General features: G+C 53.1%; 1 protein-coding gene across 2 annotated transcripts in view; it reads left to right on the top strand.

Annotated features, from left to right (window-relative positions):
- Window positions 1-27,300, top strand: part of LOC101948544 (fer-1-like protein 4) — a 138,246-nt gene that overhangs the window by 60,300 nt on the left and 50,646 nt on the right. For both annotated transcript variants that reach the window (XM_024111627.3, XM_042854944.2), the window contains 12 exons: window positions 92-154; window positions 2,471-2,555; window positions 8,675-8,834; window positions 9,057-9,240; window positions 11,320-11,506; window positions 11,940-12,319; window positions 15,954-16,062; window positions 16,995-17,193; window positions 19,855-19,975; window positions 21,251-21,351; window positions 23,971-24,058; window positions 26,583-26,699. In XM_024111627.3, coding sequence (XP_023967395.2) covers window positions 92-154; window positions 2,471-2,555; window positions 8,675-8,834; window positions 9,057-9,240; window positions 11,320-11,506; window positions 11,940-12,319; window positions 15,954-16,062; window positions 16,995-17,193; window positions 19,855-19,975; window positions 21,251-21,351; window positions 23,971-24,058; window positions 26,583-26,699 — 1,794 coding nt within the window. The remainder of the gene's footprint in view (window positions 1-91; window positions 155-2,470; window positions 2,556-8,674; window positions 8,835-9,056; window positions 9,241-11,319; window positions 11,507-11,939; window positions 12,320-15,953; window positions 16,063-16,994; window positions 17,194-19,854; window positions 19,976-21,250; window positions 21,352-23,970; window positions 24,059-26,582; window positions 26,700-27,300) is intronic.

Below are 27,300 nucleotides of genomic sequence, written 5' to 3'. Positions count from 1 at the left end.
AAGTCACACTTGACAGGCTGTGTCCAGGGAGAGGGGCTGTCGGGGTTGCGATGGGGGCACTTTGCTCAGTTTTCTCTCTCTTCTCTTGCAGTATTTTGTGTTTGAATTCCATGAACCAAGGGAAGTTTTATTTCACAGACTCATAGAGATTTCCGTAAGTATGCCCTGCTGCCCACACCCCCTGTGTAGTGGCAATAACTGAGATGCTGCACTGAAGTGCCGAGTGTGTACGTGTGTGTTTATGGCAGCACCTTCCACCTGGAGATCTTCAGGCTCTTGTACAAAGTTAGGGCATCAGTATTGCCCCCATTTTACAGGTGGGGAAACTGAGCCACAGACAAGTTAAAGGACCTGTCCAGCATCACATAGCAAGTCAGTGGAAGAGTTGGGAATAAATCTGAAGGGGTCTGACTCTCATCCCTTACTTTAGCCAGTAGACAAAGCTGCCTTCCTTGTAGATAATACAAGCTACATGTGTAGCTATAGGGCCTGATCCAAAGCCCATTGTAGTCAATAGCAGTCTGTAACCCACTTTCACATCTCGTGTGGTGTTAGGCAAGCGCCTTCAGCAGCCCAGGCAGAGCAAGCATTGGTAGTGCTGATGCTTTTTTAGCCATATATAGCAAGTGTGCCCTCTTACATGTTGGTACTGATTGGGCCACAGCGTCTGACCGTGTCGATATCCCAGCTGCACACAGCTTGTCAGTCTCCTGCTTTCATAACGCCCCACAGGGTTACATCTGCTTGGCAAATGCACAGTTGTAATTTTATACCATCAAGCTATTTCAGCACAACTGTTCGTAGGGGTCCCCTGACCCTCCAGCTGAGACTGAGAGTCCAGGGAGAGTTCCTCCCCAGCCTTGATTGAGCCCCCAAGGGAGAACCAAGCACCCCTTCCTCACAATAAAACATCAGGAGAAATGTGCCCAGATTCTTTCCCCAAGTTTATTTTTCCATTTCCGGCTGACTTACTTGGAGAGGAGTTGTCTGCAGTGTAGTTGTAGCCATGTCGGTCCCAGGATATTAGACAAGGAGGGTGAGGTAATAGCTTTTATTGGACCAACTTCTGTTGGGGAGAGACAAGCTGTCAAGCCTCACAGAGGTTTCAGAGTAGCAGCCGTGTTAGTCTGTATCCGCAAAAAGAAGAACAGGAGGACTTGTGGCACCTTAGAGACTAACAAATTTATTAGAGCATAAGCTTTCGTGGACTACAGCCCACTTCTTCCTCCATTCCGGTAACGGTAACGGGGCACTCTGCCTTGAATGGGCCCTAGAATATGAGCTAACTACTTATGCTAAACAATCTGTTCCACCTGGCATTTAGCTGTGACACTCGGAGAACCTTTCCCAGACCTGGGGAAGAGCTTATAAAAGATATTACCTCACCCACTTTGTCTCTTGGAGAGAAGTTGATATTTTGTAGCAGTTTTTCTTCCCCTAGTAGGGGCACAAGCTGCTCTCAGTCTCGTCAGATGGAGATTGAAGCCAGTGGCACCCCAGGAATGGTTTCCATTGCCTGTCCCCTGGCCCGCAGAGCTGGTGGGAGGAAGGGGCTTTCTGACTTGGCAGCCCTTGCGTGTATATAAATGCCAGTGCAAGGCGAAGGCAGGGCAGAATCAGGCCCTTTAAAGACTCTAAGGCCTGAAGCTCAGAAAACTCACCTGAGGCTCTTTATAATAAGAAGGTTAAAAGCAGCACCTGTTTGTTGAAACGTAGGCCAGAGACCAGAGATGCTGGTTCTTCTTCTACTGCAGCCTGCCGCCCTCCGCCTGTGGCCCAGCACAGCACCCTTCCCTGCAGGAATGTGCCCAGCCCTGGCACGAAGGAGAGGCCAGCCTGGCTTGGCACCGGAGTGATGCCATCCCAGCTCAGGCCTCCTCCTAGGCATGGATTAGGAGCTTGGCTCAGTTCAGTCCAGGCCTTGGCCCCTGGGCAGGAATGCAGTCAATGCAGGCACATGAAACGTCAACTTGGGCCTCACTGGGCTCGCAGTGTGTTGGGGAGGTCAGCCTGGGCCTGCGCATGAGAGAGGGGTTGGCACGGTTCAGGCCTCAGGCGGCTCTGGGCACATGCAGCAGCTTGTCTAGGGCCCAGGGGAGAAGTCAGCTTGGCTCAGGCCTTGCCCCGGGCTCCTTGGGTGGTTGGCCTGGTGTGGGCCTTGGCTCAGGAGAGTCAGTTTGGGCATGAGAGAGAGGTTGGCTGGCTGGGGCCTTTACTCCGGCCCAGTGGGGAGACTGGCCTAATGTCTGGGGGAGGTCACCAAGCTTCTGGGCTGCATGTGTGTTTCATGACAAGCATGCAGCCATCTGTGCCAATGAAGGGTCATCCTACTGAGTGGAGCTCTACTTGCGGGATCGTTCTGTTGGTAGCAGCCCGTCTCCTCTGCCCATTCCTCTCTGAGCAGCTGCACTCTGCCCTGGTGACAGCCGGGCCTTTCAGCGGCACAATGGGATTTGTTTGTTACTTGCAGGTTTTTCATTCAAAGAAGATCCCGTTCCTGGGAACACGCATAGGAACATTCAAAATCGACGCCGAGACTGTGTACAGCCAGCCAGGTACAGTGTGCGAGCCTTGGGGCTGCTGCTCTCGCTTCCCTGGTTTATCCCTCCACGTTGTTTCGGGGGCATCATTTCCGATTTTTTGCGGGGAGGGGGCAACTTTAGCCGTGATTCCAGGGGCTACTTGGGCACCTCAAAACTCTTGGGTTTTTGCAGATAATAACTGACAGCAGCAGTGTATCTAATTCCCATATAAAGGAAGAAAAATAAATAAATATTAGACCCACTCGGCTCTAATACTAACATGTTCTGACATCTTGTGTCAATTCACCTATGGGACACTGGTTAGGTTTAAAATTTTCATGTATATTTTTAGTTTGTTATTAACTCTTGACTATAACAACTGAAACAATTGTAGAAAAATCTAGATAACTTTCTATCACTTTTTTGCAATTCACCAAAAGCTTGGAATAGATCATTTAACTTTTGGAAACATCCTACTAGGCCAAGCCCCCGTGAGTTTATGCTGCACCTGCCTGGGGCTCTAGGGGTGTTACCCCACTACAAATAATAGACTAGAAACTGACCTTAAACAGGAGTGAAACTGACACTTTCAGGTCACTTTCACAGTATTACCAACCCCAAATGTTCAAAAATCATGAATCAGGCTCACCAAAAATCATGAGATTGGCTTTAAAATGAGATTATGTAAAAATAATAGCTTTGGGGTTCTTTTTATTTGCCTTCTGCTTTTTGAGCCTTTAGGGTGCACTGGGTCACATTTTGAAGCTTTCTCCACAGCCACGAGGGCTAGAAACTTCATTTTTCTTTAAGAATGAAGGCTGAAATCATCACACATCCACTTCACTCCAGGAGTGGGGCTTTAAGGAAAACAATAATTATCTTGAGACTCATGACAAAATCATGAGAGTTGGCAACACTGCTTTCACTTCTGTTTAAAGGCTAGTTACTTTCCAGAAGGCTCTTAAACACAACACTCCAGTGACTGAGTTGCAGTTCTCAGAGGAGAATATTTAAAACCAAACACCAAGAAAATTCCACATTTTAAAGTTGAGAGAAAAATTGAGACTTCTGAGGTTTATCAGGGCCACTGCAGTCAGGAAAGGGAAATAAACAGGCACAGGAGCTCTGGGCAGCTCTTCCTCTTGAAAGAAAGTTGGAGGGTCAAATCTTCTAGTCTTTAATGAAGTAAAACTTCTATTCCCATCAGCACCTCCACCCACAGATATTAACATGTGCTCAATCACTATATGCTTCACATAGGCGCCGACTGCCTGGGTGCTCCAGCCCTGGAGCACCCATGGGGGAAAAATGGTGGGCGCTGAGCACTCACTGGCAGCCCCCCTATCATCTCCCCCCCTGTGTTTGCCACCCACCAGCTGGCCCTGCTGATCAGCACCTCCCCCTCCCGCCCCTGCCCGCCACGATCAGCTGTTTCGCAGCTTGCAGGAAGCTTTGGGACGAAGAGGGAGGAGCGAGGGTGCGGTGGGGTCGGGGTGCAGGAGGGGTGCAGGGTACAGCAGGGGTTTCAGGGCTGGGGGTCAGGCTGCAGGAGGGGTGCAGGGTGTTCGGCTGCAGGAGAGGTTCAGGGGGCGGGCTCTGGCCCGACGTGCACCGGGGGCAGGGCAGGCTCCCTGCCTGCCTGCCCTGCCGCCGTGCTGCTCCGGGAAGCGGCCAGAATCTGGGGAAGGAGGGGCGCAGGGGTGTGTGTGGCTGTTGCTTCAGACACCGCCCCCAGCAGCTCCCATTGGCTGCGGTTCCCCATTTCTGGCCAATGGGAGCTGCTGGGGGCGGTGCCTGAAGCAACAGCCACACACACCCCTGCGGCCCTCCTTCCCCAGGTTCCGTCCACTTCCCGGAGCGGCGTGGGGGCAGGGCAGGCAGGCAGGGAGCCTGCCCTGCCCCCGATGTGCATTGGGCCGGAGCTGCTCTAGGTAAACGCTGGGGGAGGGTGTGAGCGGCCGTGAGGAGCTCGCGGGCTGCAAAAAATAACCCTGCGGGCTGCGTGTTTGAGATCCCTGGGTTAGACCTTGTGAGCCACTCAGATACTATGGTGATGGGGCCACATAAGTACCACAGGTAAAGTGGGAACTTCTCTGTACCACTGCTATCCCTTCCCTGGGTTTTATCCTCTTCTTTTCACCTATGCCCCTCACATCTCCCTCTTTTCTGAATGTAAACTTGGCTCAGAGGGCTTGGTTATATTTCTTCTGAGTCCCCTGCAGACTCAGGGGCTGGAGGGGTTTCTTCAACACTCATAGAATCATAGAAGATTAGGGTTGGAAGAGACCTCAGGAGGTCATCTAGTCCAACCCTCTGCTCAAAGCAGGACCAAACCCAAGTAAATCACCCAGCCAGGACTTTGTCACGCTGGGCCTTAAAAACTTTTAAGGATGGAGATTCCATCACCTCCCTAGGTAACCCATTCCAGTGCTTCACCACCCTCCTAGTGAAACAGCGTTTCCTAATATCCAACCTAGACCTCCCCCACTGCGACTTGAGACCATTGCTCCTTGTTCTGTCATCTGCCACCACTGAGAACAGCCGAGCTCCATCCTCTTTGGAACCCCCCTTCAGGTAGTTGAAGGCTGCTATCAAATCCCACCCCACTCTTCTCTTCTGCAGACTAAATAAGCCCAGTTACTTCAGCCTTTCCTCATAAATCATGTGCCCCAGCCCCCTAATAATTTTTGTTGCCCTCCGCTGGACTCTTTCCAATTTGTCCACATCCTTTCTGTAGTGGGGGGCCCAAAACTGGACTCAATACTCCAGATGTGGCTTCACCAGTGCCGAATAGAGGAGAATAATCACTTCCCTCGATCTGCTGGCAGTGCTCCTACTAATGCAGCCCAATATGCTGTTAGCCTTCTTGGCAACAAGGGCACACTGTTAACTCATATCCAGCTTCTCGTCCACTGTAATCCCCAGGTCCTTTTCTGCAGAACTGCCGCTTACCCAGTCAGTCCCCAGCTTGTAGCAGTGCATGGGATTCTTCCATCCTAAGTGCAGGACTCTGCACTTGTCCTTGTTGAACCTCATCAGATTTCTTTTGGCCCAATCCTCCAATTTGTCTCGGTCACTCTGGACCCTATCCCTACCCTCCAGCGTATCTGCCTCTCCCCCCAGCTTAGTGTCATCTGCGAACTTGCTGAGGGTGCAATCCATCCCATCATCCAGATCATTAATGAAGACGTTGAACAAAACCGGCCCCAGGACCAACCCCTGGGGCACTCCGCTTGATATTGGCTGCCAACTAGACATCGAGCCGTTGATCACTACCTGTTGAGCCCGATGATCTAGCCAGCTTTCTATCCACCTTATAGGCCATTTATCCAGCCCATACTTGTTTAACTTGCTGGCAAGAATACTGTGGGAAAGTATCAAAAGCTTTGCTAAAGTCAATATATATCAAGTCCACTGCTTTCCCCATATCCACAGAGCCAGTTATCTCATCATATCACCCTCTGCAGTGGGATTCCTGTTTTACAAGTTCATCTAAAGACTTCCAGATCCTTAATTTAATTACCAGCCTTTTCTTATCTTAGTCACCTTGCCTCTGTTTGTAAACAAAACACTGACTCCCTGCCCCAGGGGCACAAGCTGGGAGAAGCACCTCCCTGCAGAACTCCCATTCCATGCTAATATGGTGCAGTTAAGAGCTCTACCTGGGAATGGGATCCCACCTCCTGTATGAAACTCAGGGGAGGGGGCAGGAGCTTTGACCTACGCTCACCTCTCTTTAGGGATGGGGACCCCCTGCTAACTCAGTATCCAGCACCCCTTCCCCTCACCACCATGCTGCTGCACAAGCAGGCCCCTGTGATAAGCAAACACCTGTCCAGAGCAGAGGTCTTTGATATGGGATGAAGACATAAAAAGTAGTGCTGTCAAGCGATTAATCGTGCAGTGAAACAATAATAGAATACCATTTATTTAAATATTTTTGGATATTTTCTACATTTTGAAATATATTGATTTCAGTTACAACACAGAATACAAAGTGTATAGTGCTCACTTTATATTTATTTTTTATTACATATATTTGCACTGTAAAAAACAAAAGAAATAGTATCTTTCAATTCACCTAATACAAGCACTGTAGTGCAATCTCTTTATCATGAAAGCTGAACTTACAAATGTAGAATTATGTGGACATGTGTCCATGCTGATGACGGGTTCTGCTTGATAACGATCCAAAGCAGTGCAGACCAACGCTTGTTCATTTTCATCATCTGAGTCAGTTGCCACTAGCAGAAGGTTGATTTTCTTTTTTGGTGGTTTGCGTTCTGTAGTTTCCACATCAGAGTGTTGTTCTTTTAAGACTTCTGAAAGCATGCTCCACACCTCATCCCTCTCAAATTTTGGACAGCACTTCATATTCTTAAATCTTGGGTCTTTAGAAATTTCCCATTGGTACCTTCTTTGCGTTTTGTCAAATCTGCAGTGAAAGTGTTCTTAAAATGAACATGTGCTGGGTCATCATCCAAGACTGCTATAACATGAAATATATGGCAGAATGCAGGTAAAACAGAACAGGGGACATACAATTCTCCCCCAAGGAGTTCAGTCACAAATTTAATTAATGCATTATTTTTTTAAGAAAGTGTCATTAGCATGGAAGCATGTCCTCTGGAATGGTGGCCGACGCATGAAAGGGCATACGAATGTTTAGCATATCTGGCACGTAAATACCTTGCAATGCTGGCTACAAAAGTGCCATGCGAATGCCTGTTCTCACTTTCTTGTGATTTTGTAAATAAGAAACGGACAGCATTATCTCCCGTAAATGTAAACAAACTTGTTTGTCTTAGCGATTGGCTGAACAAGAAGTAGGACTGAGTGAAATTGTAGGCTCTAAAGTTTTACATTGTTTTCTTTTTGAGTGCAGTTATGTAACAAAAAAAATATCTACATTTGTAAGTTGCACTTTCACGATAAAGAGATTGCACTACATACTTCTTTGAGGTGAACTGAAATATAATATTTACTTTGTCATGTTTACAGTACAAATATTTGTAATAAAAATAATAATATAAAGTGAGCACTGTACACTTTATATTCTGTGTTGTAATAGAAATCAATATATTAGAAAATGTAGAAAAACATCCCAAATATTTAATAAATTTCAGTTGGTATTCTATTGTTTAATAGTGCGATTAAAACTGTGATTAATCGCGATTAATTTTTATGAGTTAATCGCGTGAGTTAACTGCAATTAATCGACAGACCTAATAAAAAGTCAACAACCAGTCCCATCTTGTCTTTGTCCCTGTGGCCAGTCCACAATTATACCTTCATGCTTATTCTGTGAGACTTTGTCCCACCCAAATGTAAAAATCCCAAGCAAGGGGGTTCTGCCATTTTCCCGAGAAGCTACTGCAGTCTCAAAGGGATTCTGGGCCTGATCCTTGGCTGGTGTTAATCTGTGTAGCTCTATTGAATACACTCGAGCTACAGTGAGTTACAGTTGGAGAACTGGCCTGAGAATGTCACAGGCATAGGCGCCGACTCCGTGGGTGCTCTGGGGCTGGAGCACCCACGGAAAAAAATTGGTGGGTGCTCAGCACTCACCAGCAGCTCCCCGCCCCACCTCCAGCTTACCTCCGCCTCCTCCGCGAGTGCGCCGCCACGTCCTGCTTCTCCCTGCTCCCTCCCAGAGCTTGCACCACAAAACAGCTGATTCGTGGGGTGGGGGGGGGAGGGGGAACGGAGCACGCTGGGGGCAGAGGCGGGGCCAGGGTAGGGATTTGAGGAAGGGATTCAATAGGGTCAGGGAGGGGGCGGAATTAGGGCAGGGACTTTGGGAATGGGGTTGGAATGGGGGCGGGGCCAGGGGTGGGGGAAGGGTGGAGTCAGGGTGGGGAAACGGGTGGGGGATGCAGGCACCCACTGGTGCCGGAGAAAGTTGGCACCTATGGTCACAGGAGTGGGTGGGTGAGGTTCTGTGGCCTGCTATGTGCAGGACATCAGACTAGATGATCATGATGGTTCCTTCTGACCTTAAAGTCTATGAGCCAGTAGGGGTTTTCCCAGGGCGCTGGTTCAAACACAGTAGGGTCTCTGATTTCAGAAGTGCAGAGCCACAGTTTCTTGGAGAACTGGCAGTGGTGTGATTAGGAATTCACAGCTCAGAGTCCCTGTCCTTATCTCTTTAGATCACAGGTTCTTTCAGAAGTGGGCTGTCATCAATGACCCAAAGGACACCAGGGCAGGAGTGAAAGGATTTGTGAAGTGTAACATTTCTGTCTTTGCACGAGGTGATATAATGGGCTCCCTTCCCACTTCCTCTAGCAGCCAGAATGAAGACATTGAAAAGTAAGTGTGTGTGCTGCAAAGTTTTTGGGCAATCATTGCCCAACAGTTCATAATGGGTTTCTTGAACCCTTCTCTGAAGCCCTGGTGCAGGCCATTGTCTGAGATGGTAGACCAGCCTAAATGGGCCCTGGGCCTAGCGGTTCCCACATTTCCTGTGTTCTTGGGCTTTGACTTGCCGTGGTGATTTACTGTGACCAGTAGAACAATGATTATTTCTTCTAGGAACTTGCTGCTGCCTAAGAGAGTCCCAGCTGAGAGACCCTGGGCCAAAATCTGCATCAAAGTTTACCGAGCCGAGGGCCTGCCCAGCATGAGTGCTGGGATCATGGGGGGGTTCTCAAAGATTGTGGGCGAGAAGAAAGTTTTCATTGATCCATATGTGCAGGTGTCATTTGCCGGGCAACAGGTAAGTCTGCTTGGGCATTCGGGTCTCTGTATCCCACAGGGAGGCCTGGGCAGACCCTCTGTTTACTGAACGTTAAGCCCCACATCACTGTCGTCTGTGCAGTTGAGATTGGTTTGGAAATGCATATGAATGGATGTAGGGATGCAAGAGGTCAGACTCACCTCTGCGGCGCCTCCTGCTGGCTACTCCAGGGAATCAGCTCAATCCAGCCTGGAGCGCCCTCTGCAGGCTGGTGAGCCGCCTTGTCCTCTACTGGCTCCCATGTCCCTCCCAGGACCCCGCTGCCCCTTGCTATAGGTGCTGCCCCCTGGCACTACCCACACACGCTGGGTCTCCCCTCCCAGGGGAACCCCCACCCAGCCTCAGTGTAAGGCTACTTCCAGTCATCATCTAGCCCCATGCCTGGGGCAGACTGCAGTATCAGCCTACTCATCTCTGGCAAGGAGGATTTGGACCTGCTGCCTTGGCCTACCTCTGGGCTGCCCTCTGCAACCCCCAGTACTCCTTAGCCTAATGCTAGACCACAGCCTGGGGCTTTCCAGGCTGGAGCTCCCCAGCCCTGCTCCACTCAGGTACCCTGTCTCAAGCTCCCTGCAGCCAGGCCCTTCTCTCTATGAATTCAGAGAGAGACTGCTTGGCTTCTGGCTCACAGCCTTTTTATATAGGGCCAGCTGAGGCAGGATTGGGGTGTGGCCCAGCTGCGGCTACTTCCCTAATCAGCCTAGGTAGCTTTTCCTACAGCCCCAGCCCTCTGCAGGGCTGGCTTTAACCCTTCCCAGGCAGGAGTGGGTGTCCACCCCACTACAAGGGAGCATACTGAAACTTGGAGAGACAGTCTGCACCAATCAGAGCTTGGATAGTCATATGGTTAGCAGCAGCATGAGCCAGCAATAAAGTAGGAAAGTCATGTGATTAGGGAGAATCTGAGCCTGCATAGGTTCATGGTGGAGAGGAGCTGTTGATGAGATACTGAGGCCACAGCCCAAGCTCTGAGGACGTCACAAGCTGTTGTGATAGTCCAGGTGGTTTGGTTATCAGACACAGGTAGACACAAATGTTTCTAGAACTCCTCACACTGCTGAGTATAGGAAAAAGCTCAAAAGAAATCCCAAGGATGAAATCACACAGACTGTTCCATGTCTGGCTCCCTTGGGTGGGTTCCATGGTGTCTGGATGCATTGAAACTGCCCAGCCAGCTCTGTCCTGTACAGCCCGCACAGCCTGATGTGACTGCTGGTCCACCCTGTTACTCTGTCCTGCCCTGAGGCCTGGAGCCTTTGTTAATCAGTCACATGGTTGCCCAGCCTTTCCCTCAGCCCTGTAGTGTGGTGCAGAGTCCTCAGGAAATGCTTCACTCCTGTTAAACCCAGAGACTGTTTACCAGGTGCACAAGAGGACAGGAGCAGCGATCTACCCAGCTTTGAAGCTAGCACTCTCCTGTTGTGCACAGCTCTATATACAGGCCAGCTAGGTAAGCAGAGGTGCAGGCTGGAAGAGCAGCTCCATTGTTTTTCTTATAAACTGAGCCATTTGATATAAGGTTAGTGGGACAATAAACGTGGGGCCATTATATAATTTCTCTTCAGAGCAGGACAGCACATGAGGACATTACATTTACTTCTCCCCCATTTTATATCTTCTTTCTCTTACCCCTCCAGGACAAGCCATCACCCTCCACCTCATCTGAGCTCCACATGGCTGGCTCTGGCCATTAGAGGGCTGGAGCCCCTCCACTCTGACCCTTGCTCAGCTGTGAGGTGCTCCTGCCTGAGCCTGGCCTGCATGTGCTCCAGGGCACTGAGCTCCCCCATGCTAAGCTCCCACAGCTGGCCAAGGGTGGTTTATGCAGCATCTGTACACTGGCTGCTGCCACCACTCACCAGTGTTTTAGAGTGACTCTCCTTGCGTTGGCAGTGAGGTCAGAACAGAGGACCAGGGCCTCAGAGCCACACACTAATGGGGAATCCAGATTTTCCCAGAATGCCTCAGTGATTTCTCTTGAACCTGTGGCTGGCTTTGAAGCCACTTGGAGTTCTTTAGCAGTGCGCCGTGCAGTTCTCATGCTTCTCTCTGCCCCAGGGGGAGACCTCGGTGGAAAATGACACTGCAGAACCGGAGTGGAACGAGCAGATCAGCTTCATCGAGATGTTCCCTCCTCTTGCCAGAAAAATAAAAGTCCAACTGTTAGATGATGCAAACATTGGGGACGTGGCGCTCGCTACGCACTTCATTGACCTGCAGCAGATATCTGACCCTGGGAGGAACGGTGAGGCCTTTACACCCCACGCCTCTGTCCTGTCCCCTGCCATGGAGCTATCCAGGCAGCACTTAGAGCGTCAAATATGATTCTGCTCCCCCACCCCATGCACCTGCCACAGTCATATATGCCTCTGTCTGTGGGGTATGCCCAGGTCTGTCTGTCGTGAAGTGTCCAGGTCTGTCTGAGGGGTGTCTGTCTGTCTGTGGTGAACAGCCCAGGTCTGTCTGGGTGGAGTGTCTGTCTGTGGGGATATGCCCATGTCAGTGTGTGCATGGGGTGCCTGTCTGTGGTGAACTGCCCAGGTCTGTCAGTGGGTGGGGTGCATGTGGGGTACACCCAGGTCTGTCTGTGGGTGGGGTGTCTGTCTGTCTCTGGAGGTGTACCTGTCAGTTAAGGCAAATCCTGAACTATTTAATTGCAAGCGTTTCTGTCCCTGCAGGCTTTAACCCCACATTTGGCCCATCCTGGGTGAATCTCTATGGCTCTCCCCAGAACTCGGCTCTGCGGGATGTCCACAAGGATCTGAACGAGGGCCTGGGGGAGGGCATATTCTACCGTGGCCGCATCCTCCTGGCCATTTCTATGGAGATTTTCAGCAGCCCCAGCGCAATAGATGGCAAGCGCAAGGAGGTGCTGAGGGGCACCTTGAGCAAACTGACGCTGAAGAAGAAGAAGAGTAAAAAGGCCAAGGAGAAATCCAAGGCCAGCGCCAAAGAGCAGAGCCAGAGGCAAGGTGGGGACGAGGCTGGCAGCCCCGAGGAGGCAGAGCAGCCCAGTGAGGTCACTGTGGAGGTGGAGGAGCTCCATCCGCTCCCAGAGGTGGGCACTCCAGGGACTGATGGGCCATTCTAAGGGAGGGGATGGGAAAGAGGCCAGGAGCTTCAGGTTTACACTCCGGCTGAGAGCTGTGTGTAAACACGCTGGCGCAGGAGTGACTAGTAACTCACACCTGCTGTTCTTGCAGTGCCATTCGGAGTGTACACGTATGTGGGATGAGAACTGACCCAAGCTAAAATACAGTGGGGCCCTTCCTATGCCAAAGGAGTGTGTGCTCTGGAAGCTGCAGGTGTGCTGGGTCCGTTACTGCGGAGCGCTTTGGCTACCGGCGCTGATTTTTCCTTTTCCCTGGGGGTGCTCAACCCCCGCTTCACCCCGATGCCCCGCCCCCACTCTGCCCCTTTCCCTGAAGGCCCCACCTTCACTCTGCCTCCTCCCTCCCCCATTCTGCCCCGAGACCTCCGGCCACCTGCCACTCTCCACCCTCCCCCTACAGCTGTTTGACGGCTGCGCGATACCCCCATCAGCTGAGGAGCGAGGGCGGGGAACAGCTGTGGCCAGTGGGTGCTGAGCACCACTGTTTTTTTCTGTGGATGCTCCAGCCCCAGAGCACCCACGGAGTCGGCGCATATGGCTTTGGCGAAGGCAAGTCCCGTGTCTGCAGCTCTGATGCTCTGCTTTTAAAAACTAGTTCTGGTCTCAGAGAGCGGCCGCCGCCCGTCGCAGGCAGGGCCCTCCTGAGGCCTTGCACTGACCGAAAGCCAGTGCAGTAATTGAATAGTTGCATTGTGACTGGGGACAATAGGCAAGGCCCCTGCCCCCACCACAGAGTGTTCCCCTGAGCTTGTCTCCCGCTTGCTAAACCCTTGTCATTGTTGGAACCTACAAACCTGCCGCTCTGTGGGAAGCTGGTGGAGTGAATCCAGGACAGGTTGCTCAGGGCACGAGCACGACCAGCAGAGCAGCCCTGCCACGCACCCTGGCAATTGCCGTCCTGGAGCCTCTGAGTCAGCGGGGTGGGTGAGGCTGCTATGTGCTCAGCATAGGGTAAATAAAGTTGTAATTCAGAGGAAAGGGGACCCCTGGGGCCTCAGTGCTGGGCCCCTCCTGCCCCCTGGGACCCTCACCGCTGGCCCGAACAGTCATTACAAACACCCTCTGTCACCCTTTTTGTGAACTTCTAGTAGGCTTCCCTCTTCCAAGAAGCATCATTTCCATCCTGCCCGCCCTCAGCCTGAGCCAGCCAGCTGCTATCTAGCTCCATGTCTCCATCAAGCGCTGGGGAAGTAGGGAAGCCTCCACCCAGCTCAGTGACAAGGGGAGAGAGAGCTGAGTCCATCAGTAGTGTACTGGCACCTTAACCTTTAGACCAGTGGTCCCCACCTTAGCCTTTAGACCAGTGGTCCCCACGGAGGACCGTGGTGGCGGACGAGCATCCGCCAAAATGTCGCCGACAAGCGGCGTCATCCAGAGGCGGCGTCGCCAAAATGCTGCCAAAATTCAGCGACATTTCGGCAGATGCTCATCCACTGGCTAGTATGCGAGGCACTTAGATGCCAGTGGGCACCGCACTGGGGATCCCAGCTTTAGACCCTCTCGGGCTTCCCCTGTGGTATCACATAAGCACTGAACCAGGGGAGAGCCAGGACTGAGCTGTGGGAGATAGAACGATTGCTCCGCCACAGCCTCAGGGATCATAGACTCATAGGACTGGAAGGGACCTCGAGAGGTCGTCTAGTCCAGTCCCCTGCACTCATGGCAGGACTACGTACTATCTAGACCATCCCTGACAGGTGTTTGTCCAACCTGCTCTTAAAAATCTCTAATGATGCGGATTCCACAACCTCCCTGGGCAACTTATTCCAGTGCTTAACCATCCTGACTGTTAGAAAGTTTTTCCTAATGTCCAACCTAAACTGCCCTTGCTGCAATTTATGCCCACTGCTTCTTGTCCTATCCTCAGTGGTTAAGAAGGACAATTTTTCTCCCTTCTCCCTGTAACAACCTTTTATGTATCATGTCCCCTCTCAGTCTTCTCTTCTCCAGACTAAACAAACCCAATTTTTTCAATCTTCCCTCATAGGTCAAGTTTTCAAGACCTTTAATCATTTTTGTTGCTCTTCTCTGGACTTTCTCCAAATCTTTCCTGAAATGTGGCACCCGGAATTGGACACAATACTCCAGTTGAGGCCTAATCAGCGCAGAGCATAGCAGAAGAATTATTTCTTGTGTCTTGCTTACAACACTCCTACTAATATATCCCAGAATGATATTTGCTTTTTTTGCAACGGTGTTACACTGTTGACTCATATTTAGCTTGTGGTCCACTATGACCCCCAGATCCCTTTCTGCAGTACTCCTTCCTAGGCAGTCATTTCCCATTTTGTATGTGTGCAACTGATTGTTCCTTTCTAAGTGGAGTACTTTGCATTTGTCCTATTGAATTTTATCCTATTTACTTCAGACCATTTCTCCAGTTTCTCCAGATCATTTTGAATTATATAATCCTATCCTCCAAAGCACTTGCAACCCCTCCAAGCTTGGTATCATCTACAAATTTTATAAGTGTACTCTCTATGCCAGTGTTTCCCAAACTTGGGATGCCGCTTGTGTAGGGAAAGCCCCTGGCAGGCCGGGCCGGTTTGTGTACCTGCCGCGTCCGCAGGTCTGTACGATCTCAGCTCCCATTGGCTGCGGTTCGCTGCTCCAGGCCAATGGGAGCTGCTGGAAGTGGCGGCCAGTACGTCCCTCGGCCTGCACTGCTTCCAGCAGCTCCCATTGGCCTGGAGCAGCGAACCGCGGCCAGTGGGAGCTGCGTTCGGCCAAACCTGCAGACGCAGCAGGTAAACAAACCGGCCCAGCCTGCCAGAGGCTTTCCCTACACAAGCGGCATCCCAAGTTTGGGAAACACTGCTCTATGCCATTATCTAAATCATTGATGAAGATATTGAACTGAACTGAACCCAGAACTGATCCCTGAGGGACCCCACACGTTAGGCCCTTCCAGCATGATTGTGAACCACTTATAACTACTCTCTGGGAACAGTTTTTCAACCAGTTTTGCACCCACCTTATAGTAGCTCCATCTAGGTTACATTTCCCTAATTTGTTTATGAGAAGGTCACACAAGACAGCATCAAAAGCCTTACTAAACTCAAGATACACCACATCTACCGCTTCCCCCACATCCACAAAGTTTGTTACCCTGTCAAAGAAAGCTATCAGGTTGGTTTGACATGATTTATTCTTGACAAATCGATGCTGACTGTTACTTATCACCTTATTATCTTCTAGATGTTTGCAAATGGATTGCTTTATTATTTGCTCCATTATCTTTCCGGGTACAGAAGTTAAGCTGACTGGTCTGCAATTCCCCAGGTTATCCTTATTTCCCTTTTTATAGATGGGCACTATCTATATTTGCCCTTTTCCAGTCCTCTGGAATCTCTCCCATCTTGCATGACTTTTCAAAGATAACTGGTGACACCATCCTGCAGCAGCTCTTTCCTCTCTGCCGGGTCTTGCCAATCAAGGCAGCCACTCCTCATGGCCCATGGGATGAAGGTGCTGCTGTGTGAGGGGCACCATTCTCAGGCCCCAGGGCCCGCTGCTCTGCTTAGGAGTATTTTGACATGACCCCTGTGATCGTTGGACTGATTGGTGTCTCCTTGTTTAGAACTCACTGGGAGTGAAGGAAGAATTCCTCCTCTACGCTGCCTTCTTTGAAGTGACTATGATGGACCCCTCCATAGGCTCCAAGCCTGTCCGTTTTGAGATCTCAATAGGTAAATGTTTCTGATGCTCCTGTTTTCTTGAATTAGAAGAAACAAAATGAAAATATTTCTGAGCCTCATCAAAATGTATTAATTTCCAGCCAGATTAGTTCACAGTTCTGGCTGTAAAGTGCCCTAACAGGTACACAAAACCGCACAACATGAATGTCACAGCTAAAAGCACCCTCGAGGTTACAGGGTGGAGATTTCTAGTGCAGGTTATGGAGATAAATATTCTAGCTAACTCAGGCCTTTTCAGAATGGATTAGTGATTGTCCAAATTCCCGGGGAACATTCCAGAGTTAGGGTTTGTGGGGGGACACTTACGGTGGGAGTAGGGGAGAAGGATGGTGGGAAGGGACTGCAGAATAAGGGAGGGCAGTGGGAGAGGGAAATGCGGGAGTGGAGGGAGAGAGAGCGAGAGAGAGGCTGAGAAGCTCAATGGTTGTGGAGTGATGCCAGGCAGTTGAGGGCATCAGAGGGATGGGGCAACTGGGGAAACAACCCGTGGGAAAAGATTTTTTTTTTTTAAAGTCCAAAGTCCCAAACTTCAGAGTTAAGTGAATGACGACGCTAGGAAGCTGCAAAGGCTCCTGCCAGCTTCTGCTGCTGCTTCCCACATGGAGCGGGTTGGGTGGAAGAAAGAAGGGAAGCTGCTGCGCCTGGGTGGGTCCTTCTGAGTCTAGTGAGGGTGTCGGGGGGCTAAAAGACTCCCTATAGTAAAACTGTGAACTCGGAAGAGTCTAGGAGGAGTTCATGTCTGGCCATCCAGAGTCTCCAGCTTGTGTGCACCATGCTCTGATGGCTGGACATTAAGGGACTTCTAATGCCAGGAACACTGGCACTTGCTTCTGGTACTCCAGTGGCTGGGCAGGAAGATCCTGTCACCTCTAGGCTATGGCAGATATTTAGTTTAAAATATGAACAATACATGTCTTTGCAAGGGAACTATGGGAAAGCTGAAGAGGTTGTGACCAAAATCCCTAAGAAAGGTCAGAAAGGAGAAGGGCCTGAAGACAAGCAGCCTTTGCTGGATCCCAGTTCAGACGAGGAGCTGGATATTGAAGTTATGGCCCCAAGTCCAACTTTACAGAATAAATCCATGACAGAAAGCCAAAGGCCAGAGCCCACTGAATATGACAGGTGAGTTCTCTTCATGGTGCTCGCTCACATCAGCCTCCTTCGGAAAGGTGCTTTGGACTCTTATTCATCCCATAAGGCATTAACAGGTACATGGGTGTAGATGGTAGGGCTCCTAGCTAATCATGTTCCACCTAGCCAGCGAGATTCTCTAGTGAATCGGTAGGAGTTGGAGGCTTCTCACTTCCATTGATTTGAATGAACGTTCGGGGCCTAAGTGCTTTTGATCCCCCAGCCCTAGATGCCATACGTAGATAGCTAAAGGCCATTGTCCCCAGGAGAGCAGTGGTTCCGCCTATGGTGGCAGCAGAAATGCCGTGCTAGGTACATTGGGTATTCAGCATTTCAAATGCTGGATATGAAGTGTTCCAACTGAGGGTGGGAGTGGAGGATTAGCATGTGGTGCTTCTCTGGTACAGGGAATCCCCCCGAATGGGCAGGGAGATGATTGCTATGGGACAAAAGACAGGAATTTAGCTCTTCCAATCTGGTTTTGGAGCTGTCTAGGTCCAGTGTCTGTTGAGCCTTCACCCCAGAGGGGGTTCAGACCAGCTGACTGCCATAGACACCAGGAGGAACTCATTTTATTGGGTGGGTTAGGCCATCTTAGACTCCACTGAGCTTCATCCTGTTCTGTTGAGGCTCCTTTTACTCATTTGGGATGGCAGAGGACAAATCCTTTGGCTTCAAACTGTGTCTTTCCTGCGATGGCACAATGTCCATGAGAGAGGAGAATGCTCAGTGCCTTTTCCGCTGCAGGGAAGAACACAGCCTTGAGCATTGCTCGGCGTGCTGGGGCTTCACCAACTGCATGCTGCACTAGGGGATTTGCTGTTGGGGGTTCAAGACTGGTGCCAGAGTCTAGTGTTGGTGGCCAGACAAGCTTGACCCCCCCAAAGAAGGTTCAGTGTCTAGGGTCTTGATGAAGTCATTGTGTAAGACAAGTTCCAGCTATGAGGGTCATTCCAGGCTGCCCTGGAGGAGTTCTCCGACCTCCCCCGTTGGGGTTGGCTCTGCCATAAGCACTGCATCAGCCCTTGCACCCAGCCCATATGGCAGGATCTCTGAGCCAGATTCATAAAGGTACTTCAGCTCCTTGATCATGGAATTAGGCACCTAAGCCCCAGTTTTAGACTCCACTGAGGTCCACAGAATCCCCACCGAATGCTGTAGGCATCTAAACTAAGTCTTCAGCGTAAAAGTTCCCTTGGCACCTGTGTTTCTGTCTCTGGGTATGCACGCTGCTGCCTCCCTTTAGGGGACGTCTCCTTCCGAGGCCCAGAGCACTCCACAAATCCGAGAAGGTAAGTTTTCGCCTGTGGGGCCTGATATGGGGGTGGGGGAGGCTGAGGTGTTATTCAGAGGTCACCTGCTGGGTCGGGTCCCATTCAAAATCTGCCTAGAGGTGTTGCCTACCTCCTAACTTTGTCCCAGTAGTTAGAGCAGTCACCTGGGATATGGGTGACCGAGGTTCAATTCCCCTGTCTGCTGAAACAGGGGGAAAATGAGGTCTGAACGTGGGTCCCACCCCTCTCAAGGGTGAGTTATGGGTTATTCTCATATGGGGCTCCCTTAATCTCTCCTCTTGATGTTATTCCACTGTGCGTTATAGAGTTACTGGGGACGGGGACTGAATGCTGGGTCTCCCACCTCACTGGGGTGCCCTGGCCACTGGACTACAGAGTCGTTCTCTCTCTCACTCTGGCCCAGTGATGCTAAGTATTTGTCCCCAATGGAATAGCTTCCCTGGAGAGACCGAGGGAGCCCCGCATCAGACGATCCCACAGTACAGTCGTTAGAACACCCCCTATTCAAATCCTTTTATCCCCTCTGATGGGTCTCCCACATCCTGCGCAAGTGCTCTAACCACTGGGCTAAACGTTATCACATGATGGCACCCCTCCTCCTCTGGCTGTTCTGTGTGGACAGCCCTGCCTGATTCATTTTCACAAGAAACTCCCTGGGCGCCTAGGGCGACCTGACATCCCGGATCTGGATCGCAGAGACAGGCGCTTCCTTGCAGCCTGGACTTAGGCACTTCTCTCTGTGAGCGGGACGGGGCTCAGCACTCACTCCTATAGCTTCAGAGAGTCCTGTGGCACCTTTAAGACCAACAGATGTATTGGAGCATAAGCTTTCGTGAATGAATGCCCACTTCACCCACGAAAGCTTATGCTCCAATACATCTGTTAGTCTTAAAGGTGCCACAGGACTCTCTGTTGCTTTTTACAGATCCAGACTAACACGGCTACCCCTCTGATACTTGACTCCTATAGCTGGCATCTCCCATTGGTTAGTCCAAGCAGCTCTTGCCTAGCATACTGGCTGCTGTGAATGGCATTCTAAGGCACCTGTTTCTCCCCGTGCATTGTACGGGGAGCCCAGGTGCCTGACTCAGGCTTTGTGGATCCCAGTGTGTTCCTGTGATTTTCTAGGCACCTGAGAGCTAGGCGCTGCAATGCTCAGTGTCACCACCCTACGTCCCTTGTGAATCTGGGCCTCTGTTCTCAGCACTGTGCTTCTTTCTCGGAGCTAAGGCAGCAGCCGCAGAGCCATGCATCCCATGGCTTGGTTCCCCAAGGCGACTGACATGTATTAGGATGGCTCTGAGGCTGCTTCAGTCTCTCAGTGTGAGTTGTAACCTGCTCTGCCTGTTGCTCTTAGTTCTTACAGCTGCCTGCCCTTGCTGCATGAGAAGCCCTGTGTGTACGTCTGGAGCTATTGGGAAGATCACACCTGGAGGCTCTACAATTCCAACTGGATTGTCAAAATAGCAGAACGCCTGGTAAAGTATAGCAGTGACTGGGAGACCCCATTGCTTCCCCTCGCACTGCTTCCTCCTATCACTCTTTCTTGGGCTTACTGATTTCTTTTATGACATTTATTTGTAGCAATTTTTGAGTTTTATGTAGATGTCCAATAGGGTGACCAGATGTCCCGATTTTGTAGGGACAGTCCCGATATTTGGGGCTTTTTCTTTTATAGGCTCCCATTACCCTCAACCCCCTGTCCCGATTTTTCACACTTGCTGTCTGGTCAACCTAAATAATTGGGGGTGTTTGAGGCTTTCTCTTTGTACGTACTGTAACGAGTAATTGTATCTCACATACGTTACTCCTGGCAGTAGCGCATACCGAGAGTGTAATCTCTTTGTAAAGTTCCACAGCATGCTTTAACAGAGCACTTCTTCAAACAGCACTACATTAAAGTGCACTAGGTAGACTTCAGTGTGCACAGGCAGGGTCTACATGGGCCAATTAATGTGCCACAGGTTACTGTAGACAAGCTCTTAGATACTAATAAGCTTTTCTGGTGTTTTCCCAATGTTCATTGTAAAAACACTGGTTTCATTTTTTTGTGTGGGGGTGTTTCATTGGTGTTTATCAGTTAAAACAGAAAATCAGAAGCCCAAAGTTAATCTGTCAGGAGTTTAATACTCTCCTCCCCCACTGCAGTCAGGGCCTCTTGCAGGATTGAGTCCTGGCCGCTCACATGGGTTTGATCAGGAAAAGTACAGCATGTGCAATATTGAGATGGTGGGAGCTGGACGCGCTGTTCCATGGTTTCTCACATTCTCTTTCTTTGCGTGCAAGCAGTGTGCTATCTTTGGACACATGCTGCATTGTTGCGTTTTGTGATGCAGGTTCTTTGGGGGAGCTGTTGCAAACCACAAAGGAACTTGTTCTCAGCCTTAATTTCTCTAACTGGAGTCAATACTTACTTAGGGCACAATTGCGTCCTGGGAACTGGGCACTGGTGTTTGGGTTGAGAAATCTGAAAGAGGTTACCTATGTGCCATTTGTGACCACTTCTGTTCCAGGACTGGTGTATATAGTGTAAATATAAAAAGTAACACTCATATACCCGGTTTCCACATCACTGATTCTCCTCCAACAGGAAGCTGACCTGCAAGGCCCTGACATTTGCTACCTCTTGTCAAAGGGGCCCCGAGGTTATTTTAGGCGAATTTTCGGGGACTTGACACAAAGGCACTGGTCTCCCTGCTGCATGTCTGCACTTGCACCCAGGGATAATTTTAACGTGGCGCTTGTCTCAACAGGAACATGGACTGGATGACGTGGAGACGCTCATGAGGAGGCCAAAGTCTAAAGCAGAAGACAGACTCAAGCAGGTGCTGGAGGAGTTTGTAGCTGGATGCAGGTTAGTGAGTCTCTGCTTCCTTTGGTTTCTTTCTGAACTCTTTGTTTGCATTTCAGTGAATGTTCCCAGACACCACATTCTCCCCAGACCTTGCCCAGCCTGTTCTGCCCCAGTCACAGGTGTAGGCCAAAACCCATAACTTTTCAATCACAGTTAGAGGTGGATCGAAATGTCCCAGAACTTGGGAGCAGATCACACCTAGCTCCAGAGCCAATCATTGTGGCGAAGGCCCATCACTAGTTATGAATTGCTATGCAGAGATAGGCACCTATCTCCTGAGAAGGGCGGGGCTTTCCTCTCATCTGCATCTCCCATTGGTAGTTTAGGCAGCTCACTGCCTAGCTAGCTGGCATATGGCAGTCTAAGGTGCCTGTCTCTCCCCAGTCATTATACAGGGAGCCTAGGCACCTAGCTCAGACTTTGTGGATCACAGTGTGATCCTGTGATTTTCTAGGCACTTGAAAGCACAGGCGCCAACTCCATGGGTGCTCTGGGGCTGGAGCACCCATGGGGAAAAATGGTGGGTGCTGAGCACCCATCAGCTCCCCCTCCAGTCCCCCAGTGTTTGCTGCCCATTGGCAGGTCCCATTGATTAAGCCTCACCCTCCCTCCCCGCGTCTCTCGCCTGCCACGATCAGCTGTTTCACGGCATGCAGGAGGTTTTGGGAGAGAGGGGGAGGAGCAAGGGCGCGGCTTGCTGGGGGGTGGAGGCGGAACGGGGTGGGAAGAGGCGGGGGTGGAGCGGGGACCGGAAGAGGCGGGGGTGGAGCGAGGACCGGAAGAGGCAGAGTGGGGGTGGGGCCTGAGGCAGAGCCGGGGGTCAAGCACCCCCTGGCACATTGGAAGGTCGGCGCCTGTGCCTGAGAGTTAGGCACAATTTCCTGGGGAGCCCAAAGCTCTGCAGAGGATGCCTGAGCAGTGACCAAAGCAGGCCTGTGTGCTCCGCAGAGCCAGCAGCAATCAGAGGAAGGGTGTTATACTGCAAGAGACTGTGTGGTTCCTCTGCTGCTTTGCACGCTACACTGAAGCACAATGGTGCAGGCCCCTCCTCGAGCGAAGGGCTCTACGGTTTAGGAAGAAAGCCATCTAGCTAGTAAGGCTGGTCAATAAAGACAAGAAAGGAGGGGAAGAGAGGGAAGGAAAGGGAAGAGGGGGGATGGAAGCAGGGGCGGCTCCAGGCACCAGTGCAGCAAGTGCGTGCCCGGGGCAGCAAGCCGCGGTGGGCAGCCTGCCGGTCGCTGTGAGGGCGGTAGGCTGGCGGCTTTCGGCGGCATGCCTGCGGGCAGGGCCAGCTTTAGGCCAATTCCCCCGATTCCCCGGAATTGGGCCCCACGCCCAGCCAGAGCGTGGCAAGCCCGCAGTCCCGCTCCCCGAGCCGGAGCTCCAAAGCCCCACAGCCCCGCTCCCTCGGCCGGAGCTCCAAAGCCCCGCGGCCCCACTCCCTTGGCCGGAGCTCCAAAGCCCCGCGGCTCCGCTCCCCAGGCCGGAGCTCCAAAGCCCCGCAGCCCCGCTCCCCGAGCCGGAGCTCCAAAGCCCCGCGTTCCCGCTCCCCGAGCCAGAGCTCCAAAGCCCCGCGTTCCCGCTCCCCGAGCCGGAGCTCCAGAGCCCCACAGCCCCGCTCCCCTACGGCCCCGCTCCCCCGGCCGGAGCTCCAAAGCCCCGCGGCCCCGCTCCCCGGCCGGAGCTCCAAAGCCCCGCGGCCCCGGTCCCCGGTCCGGAGCTCCAAAGCCCCGCGGCCCTGCTCTCCCGGCCGGAGCTCCAAAGCCCCGCGGCCCCGCTCCCCCGGCCGGAGCGCAGCAAGCCCTGTGGCCCCCCTCCCCGGCCGGAGCATGGCAATCCAAAGTGCCGCCGAAGACTTGGAGCGCTGGCCGGTGAGTATAAGCCCCACGAATCAGGCCCCACACTTGCTAAAGCTGGCCCTGCCTGCGGGAGGTCCACCGATCCCGCGGCTTCGGCGGCAATTCAGCAGTGGGGACCTCCTGCAGGCATGCCGCCGAATCCTCGTGACCAGCGGACCGCCCGCAGGCGTGCCACTGAAAGCCGCCTGCCTGCTGTGCTTGGGGCGGCAAAAAACATAGAGCCGCCCCTGGATGGCAGCCAAGAAGAGGCAGGAGAGATTGAGTGAGCTCATACAGGGCACCCCGCTCCCAGGAAGCACAGGGGGAGCAGGCTGCAGTTCCAGAGCTGGTGTTAATGGGTATCTGGGCGGTTTGCCACAGTAAGCGGAATGTAGCTTCAGGTGCTACGCCAGCCACTCTCTGCTTTGATAACTGCCTTTGTGCTTCCCCTCCCTTTCTGCTTGGAAAGACCCACGCGGACAGGAGGGAGACTGAAGCTGACTAAGGTCCCATTCAGGGTGACTGCTCAGTGGGGCAGGAGCCTGTTGTGGGGCTAGAGCCTAATTTACTATGAAGGGGACACACGAGGTCCTGCCTAATGCACAGCTCAAATGCAGCTAAGGGCTGTTGGTGGCTGGAGAAGGAAAAGCAGTTCAGAGAGAGGGGGGATGTTAGTGGTTTCCCTTGAAATCCATTAGGTTCATGTTTTCGGAGTGCCCTGCCTGAGGGATGTGGAGAGCGTGGTCCTGGCTCAGGGCTCACGGGCTCTCTCTAATCACAGGCAGTATTCACTGAATGCTGAGAAAAAAATGATGTCACGTCCAAACAACCTCGACAGATGTCGGCTGAAATCCCTGACACACAACATTGTAAGTGGGGTAGGGTCTGTGAGGTTGAGGGAGGGAGGGGCTTTGGGTGGTCACTGGCTCTGAGAGGAGTTTGGGGACGGGGACAAGGTGGAATTGCCATCATGGGAGATGTGTAGTGCCGGTTCTGAAGGAACTGTATGTGTCTGAATGGCCATTGTTATGTGCCCATCACCGCAGCCTCCATCCTGCTGCTCCTGCAGCCGGAGTCTCGGGGCAGTTCTGCACAGGTGCGTGGGTCTGCCCACCTGGAGTGCCCTCGAGACTGATGGGGCTTGGCTGTCTGGAACAGCTTGCAGGATCGAGACCTTAGCCAGTAAAACTGAGCTACTGCCTTTCTGCCGGAGGCCGTCTCTTTACCTGCCCAACTCCAGATAATCCCTGAGTAACCTGGTAAGCCTCACACTGTGCCCTGGAGGGCGGCCACCTTGCAGAGAGGGTTGGTTCTAATGCTAAAGGCTCTCTGTGACCGTAGCTAATAGTCTGTGGGTACTGCCCCTGCCACCCTTCCCTCACTCAATAGGAGCAGGTGTCCATCTCCCCACGGATCCTGTCCTGGGTAGGGGCTGGCCCCTGAGGCTTCAGAGGAAGTTGTCAGGCTCCCCACAAGGGGCAGTTCTGCAGTAAGCAGCCCCAGAGGCAGTTTGTGCTGTGGTTGGTTTGTGCCCCGAAGTCCCATACTGATTTTATTCTAGCTCTTGTGACTCACACACTTAAACATCTGGGTCCTGTGTGTCCTAGCTTGGGGCAGTGCCTGGGTCCCAGCCCAGATTCCACAGGGCTCTGGAATCAGCCCCTGGAAAGGCCCCTGAAAGGGGAGCCAGGGCAGCTCCTGAAGCTCAGGTGGAACAGGCTCACTGAGGGCTGCTCCGCCACAAAGAAACAGTTGGAGTCCAGTGCAGGGTATGGCTGGGCCGTGTGGGGCTGTGTTCCCCCGCATGGCTCAGTGACGGACTCCGTGTAGGACTGTGGCTGGGCTTGTGGGACTGGGTTCACAGGTGTGGCTGGGGCGTGTGGGGCCGGGCTTCCCTGCACGGCTCAGTGACAGGCTCAGTGTGAGGGTGTGGCTGGACCGTGTGGGGCCGGATTCCCGGGTGCGGCTCAGTGAGACAGGCTCAGTGTGGGGTGTGACTGGGCCGTGTGGGGCCGGGTTCTCGGGTGAGGCTCAGCGACGGGCTCAGTGTGGGGGTGTGGCTGGGCCGTGTGGGGCCGGGTTCTCGGGTGCGGCTCAGCGACGGGCTCAGTGTGGGGGTGTGGCTGGGCCGTGTGGGGCCGGGTTCCCGGGTGAGGCTCAGCGACGGGCTCAGTGTGGGGGTGTGGCTGGGCCGTGTGGGGCCGGGTTCCCGGGTGAGGCTCAGCGACGGGCTCAGTGTGGGGGTGTGGCTGGGCCGTGTGGGGCCGGGTTCTCGGGTGCGGCTCAGCGACGGGCTCAGTGTGGGGGTGTGGCTGGGCCGTGTGGGGCCGGGTTCTCGGGTGCGGCTCAGCGACGGGCTCAGTGTGGGGGTGTGGCTGGGCCGTGTGGGGCCGGGTTCTCGGGTGCGGCTCAGCGACGGGCTCAGTGTGGGGGTGTGGCTGGGCCGTGTGGGGCCGGGTTCTCGGGTGCGGCTCAGCGACGGGCTCAGTGTGGGGGTGTGGCTGGGCCGTGTGGGGCCGGGTTCTCGGGTGCGGCTCAGCGACGGGCTCAGTGTGGGGGTGTGGCTGGGCCGTGTGGGGCCGGGTTCTCGGGTGCGGCTCAGCGACGGGCTCAGTGTGGGGGTGTGGCTGGGCCGTGTGGGGCCGGGTTCTCGGGTGCGGCTCAGCGACGGGCTCAGTGTGGGGGTGTGGCTGGGCCGTGTGGGGCCGGGTTCCCGGGTGCGGCTCAGCGACGGGCTCAGTGTGGGGGTGTGGCTGGGCCGTGTGGGGCCGGGTTCCCGGGTGCGGCTCAGCGACGGGCTCAGTGTGGGGGTGTGGCTGGGCCGTGTGGGGCCGGGTTCTCGGGTGCGGCTCAGCGACGGGCTCAGTGTGGGGGTGTGGCTGGGCCGTGTGGGGCCGGGTTCCCGGGTGCGGCTCAGCGACGGGCTCAGTGTGGGGGTGTGGCTGGGCCGTGTGGGGCCGGGTTCTCGGGTGAGGCTCAGCGACGGGCTCAGTGTGGGGGTGTGGCTGGGCCGTGTGGGGCCGGGTTCTCGGGTGCGGCTCAGCGACGGGCTCAGTGTGGGGGTGTGGCTGGGCCGTGTGGGGCCGGGTTCTCGGGTGCGGCTCAGCGACAGGCTCAGTGTTGCTGATAAATTGCTGGAAGTTGTTGGTGACGTTAATTTCGAGGGGACCCGTCCCCACTCTGTGGCTGCTGCTCTCCCCTGCCCACTGGGAGCTGTGGGGGTGGTGAGAGCTGTGCTGGAGATGGCCGTACAGGCTTGGGTCCATCCCGCTGAGTACAGCTCCTCAGACAGGCCTAGATGTGACCACCTGACCTTGGGATGCTGGTGTCTCCGGCGTTCTCGGTGGGTGTCAGGCGCGCTGCAGACCTGTGACCGGTGTGCTTTGTGTTCAGATCCTGTATGCGAAGCAGGGGCTCCGCGTGAGGAGGCGGCTGACTCGAGCCAACGTGAAGGAGAAAGTGAATGACACAAAGAGAATCCTAGGAAAGCTGCGCTCCCTGGCTAAAGAGGTATGATGTGTGCTGGCCGGGACCCCGGGCACCCCCCACTTCTGGACAGGCAGGCGAAGGGGGCCAGGCCCCCACTGGCTGGGCTAGTGGAGACTAGGCTCTCCTTCTCCCCCACCCCCGTGGATGGGCGGGGGCTGGGCTCCCTCTTTCCCAGTTGGGAGGGTGGGGGCTGAGCTCTCTCCCTCTCGCTAGGCAGGTGGCCTCTCTACTCTGAATGATTTTTTCCTATTGTAAACACTCCTGTGAGCTAGGGGGCAGTGCCAGCGAGAGCCAAGGTGGCTGAGGCTGTGCCTACTCCCATGGGTAGCTGGACCCTCACCCCGCTTGGGAAGTGTGTAGAGAATGTTAGATTGAATTATGCTGCTCAGCCACTAGGTGGCACCGTGTCACAGCCCTTATTGACGCTCACAACATTCCTGGCAGTGCATTAGTGTCTTAAGGTGAACACATCCCTAGTGCACCTCTGGGGGTAGGAAGCTCTGTGGCCTGTCCATATCTGGCACAAGAGCCTGACATGCTAGTAGCAGCCCTGCAACCTGCTCTGTCCAAGGTGTACGTGATAGAAGATGATAGAATAAATGGTTCTAAGTGATGGAGAAAT

This window comes from Chrysemys picta, chromosome 13 (assembly GCF_011386835.1).
Source record: "Chrysemys picta bellii isolate R12L10 chromosome 13, ASM1138683v2, whole genome shotgun sequence".
Lineage (NCBI taxonomy): Eukaryota > Metazoa > Chordata > Testudines > Emydidae > Chrysemys > Chrysemys picta.
Note: the sequence above shows the minus strand (reverse complement) of the source record. Positions and strands in the feature narration are given on the sequence as shown.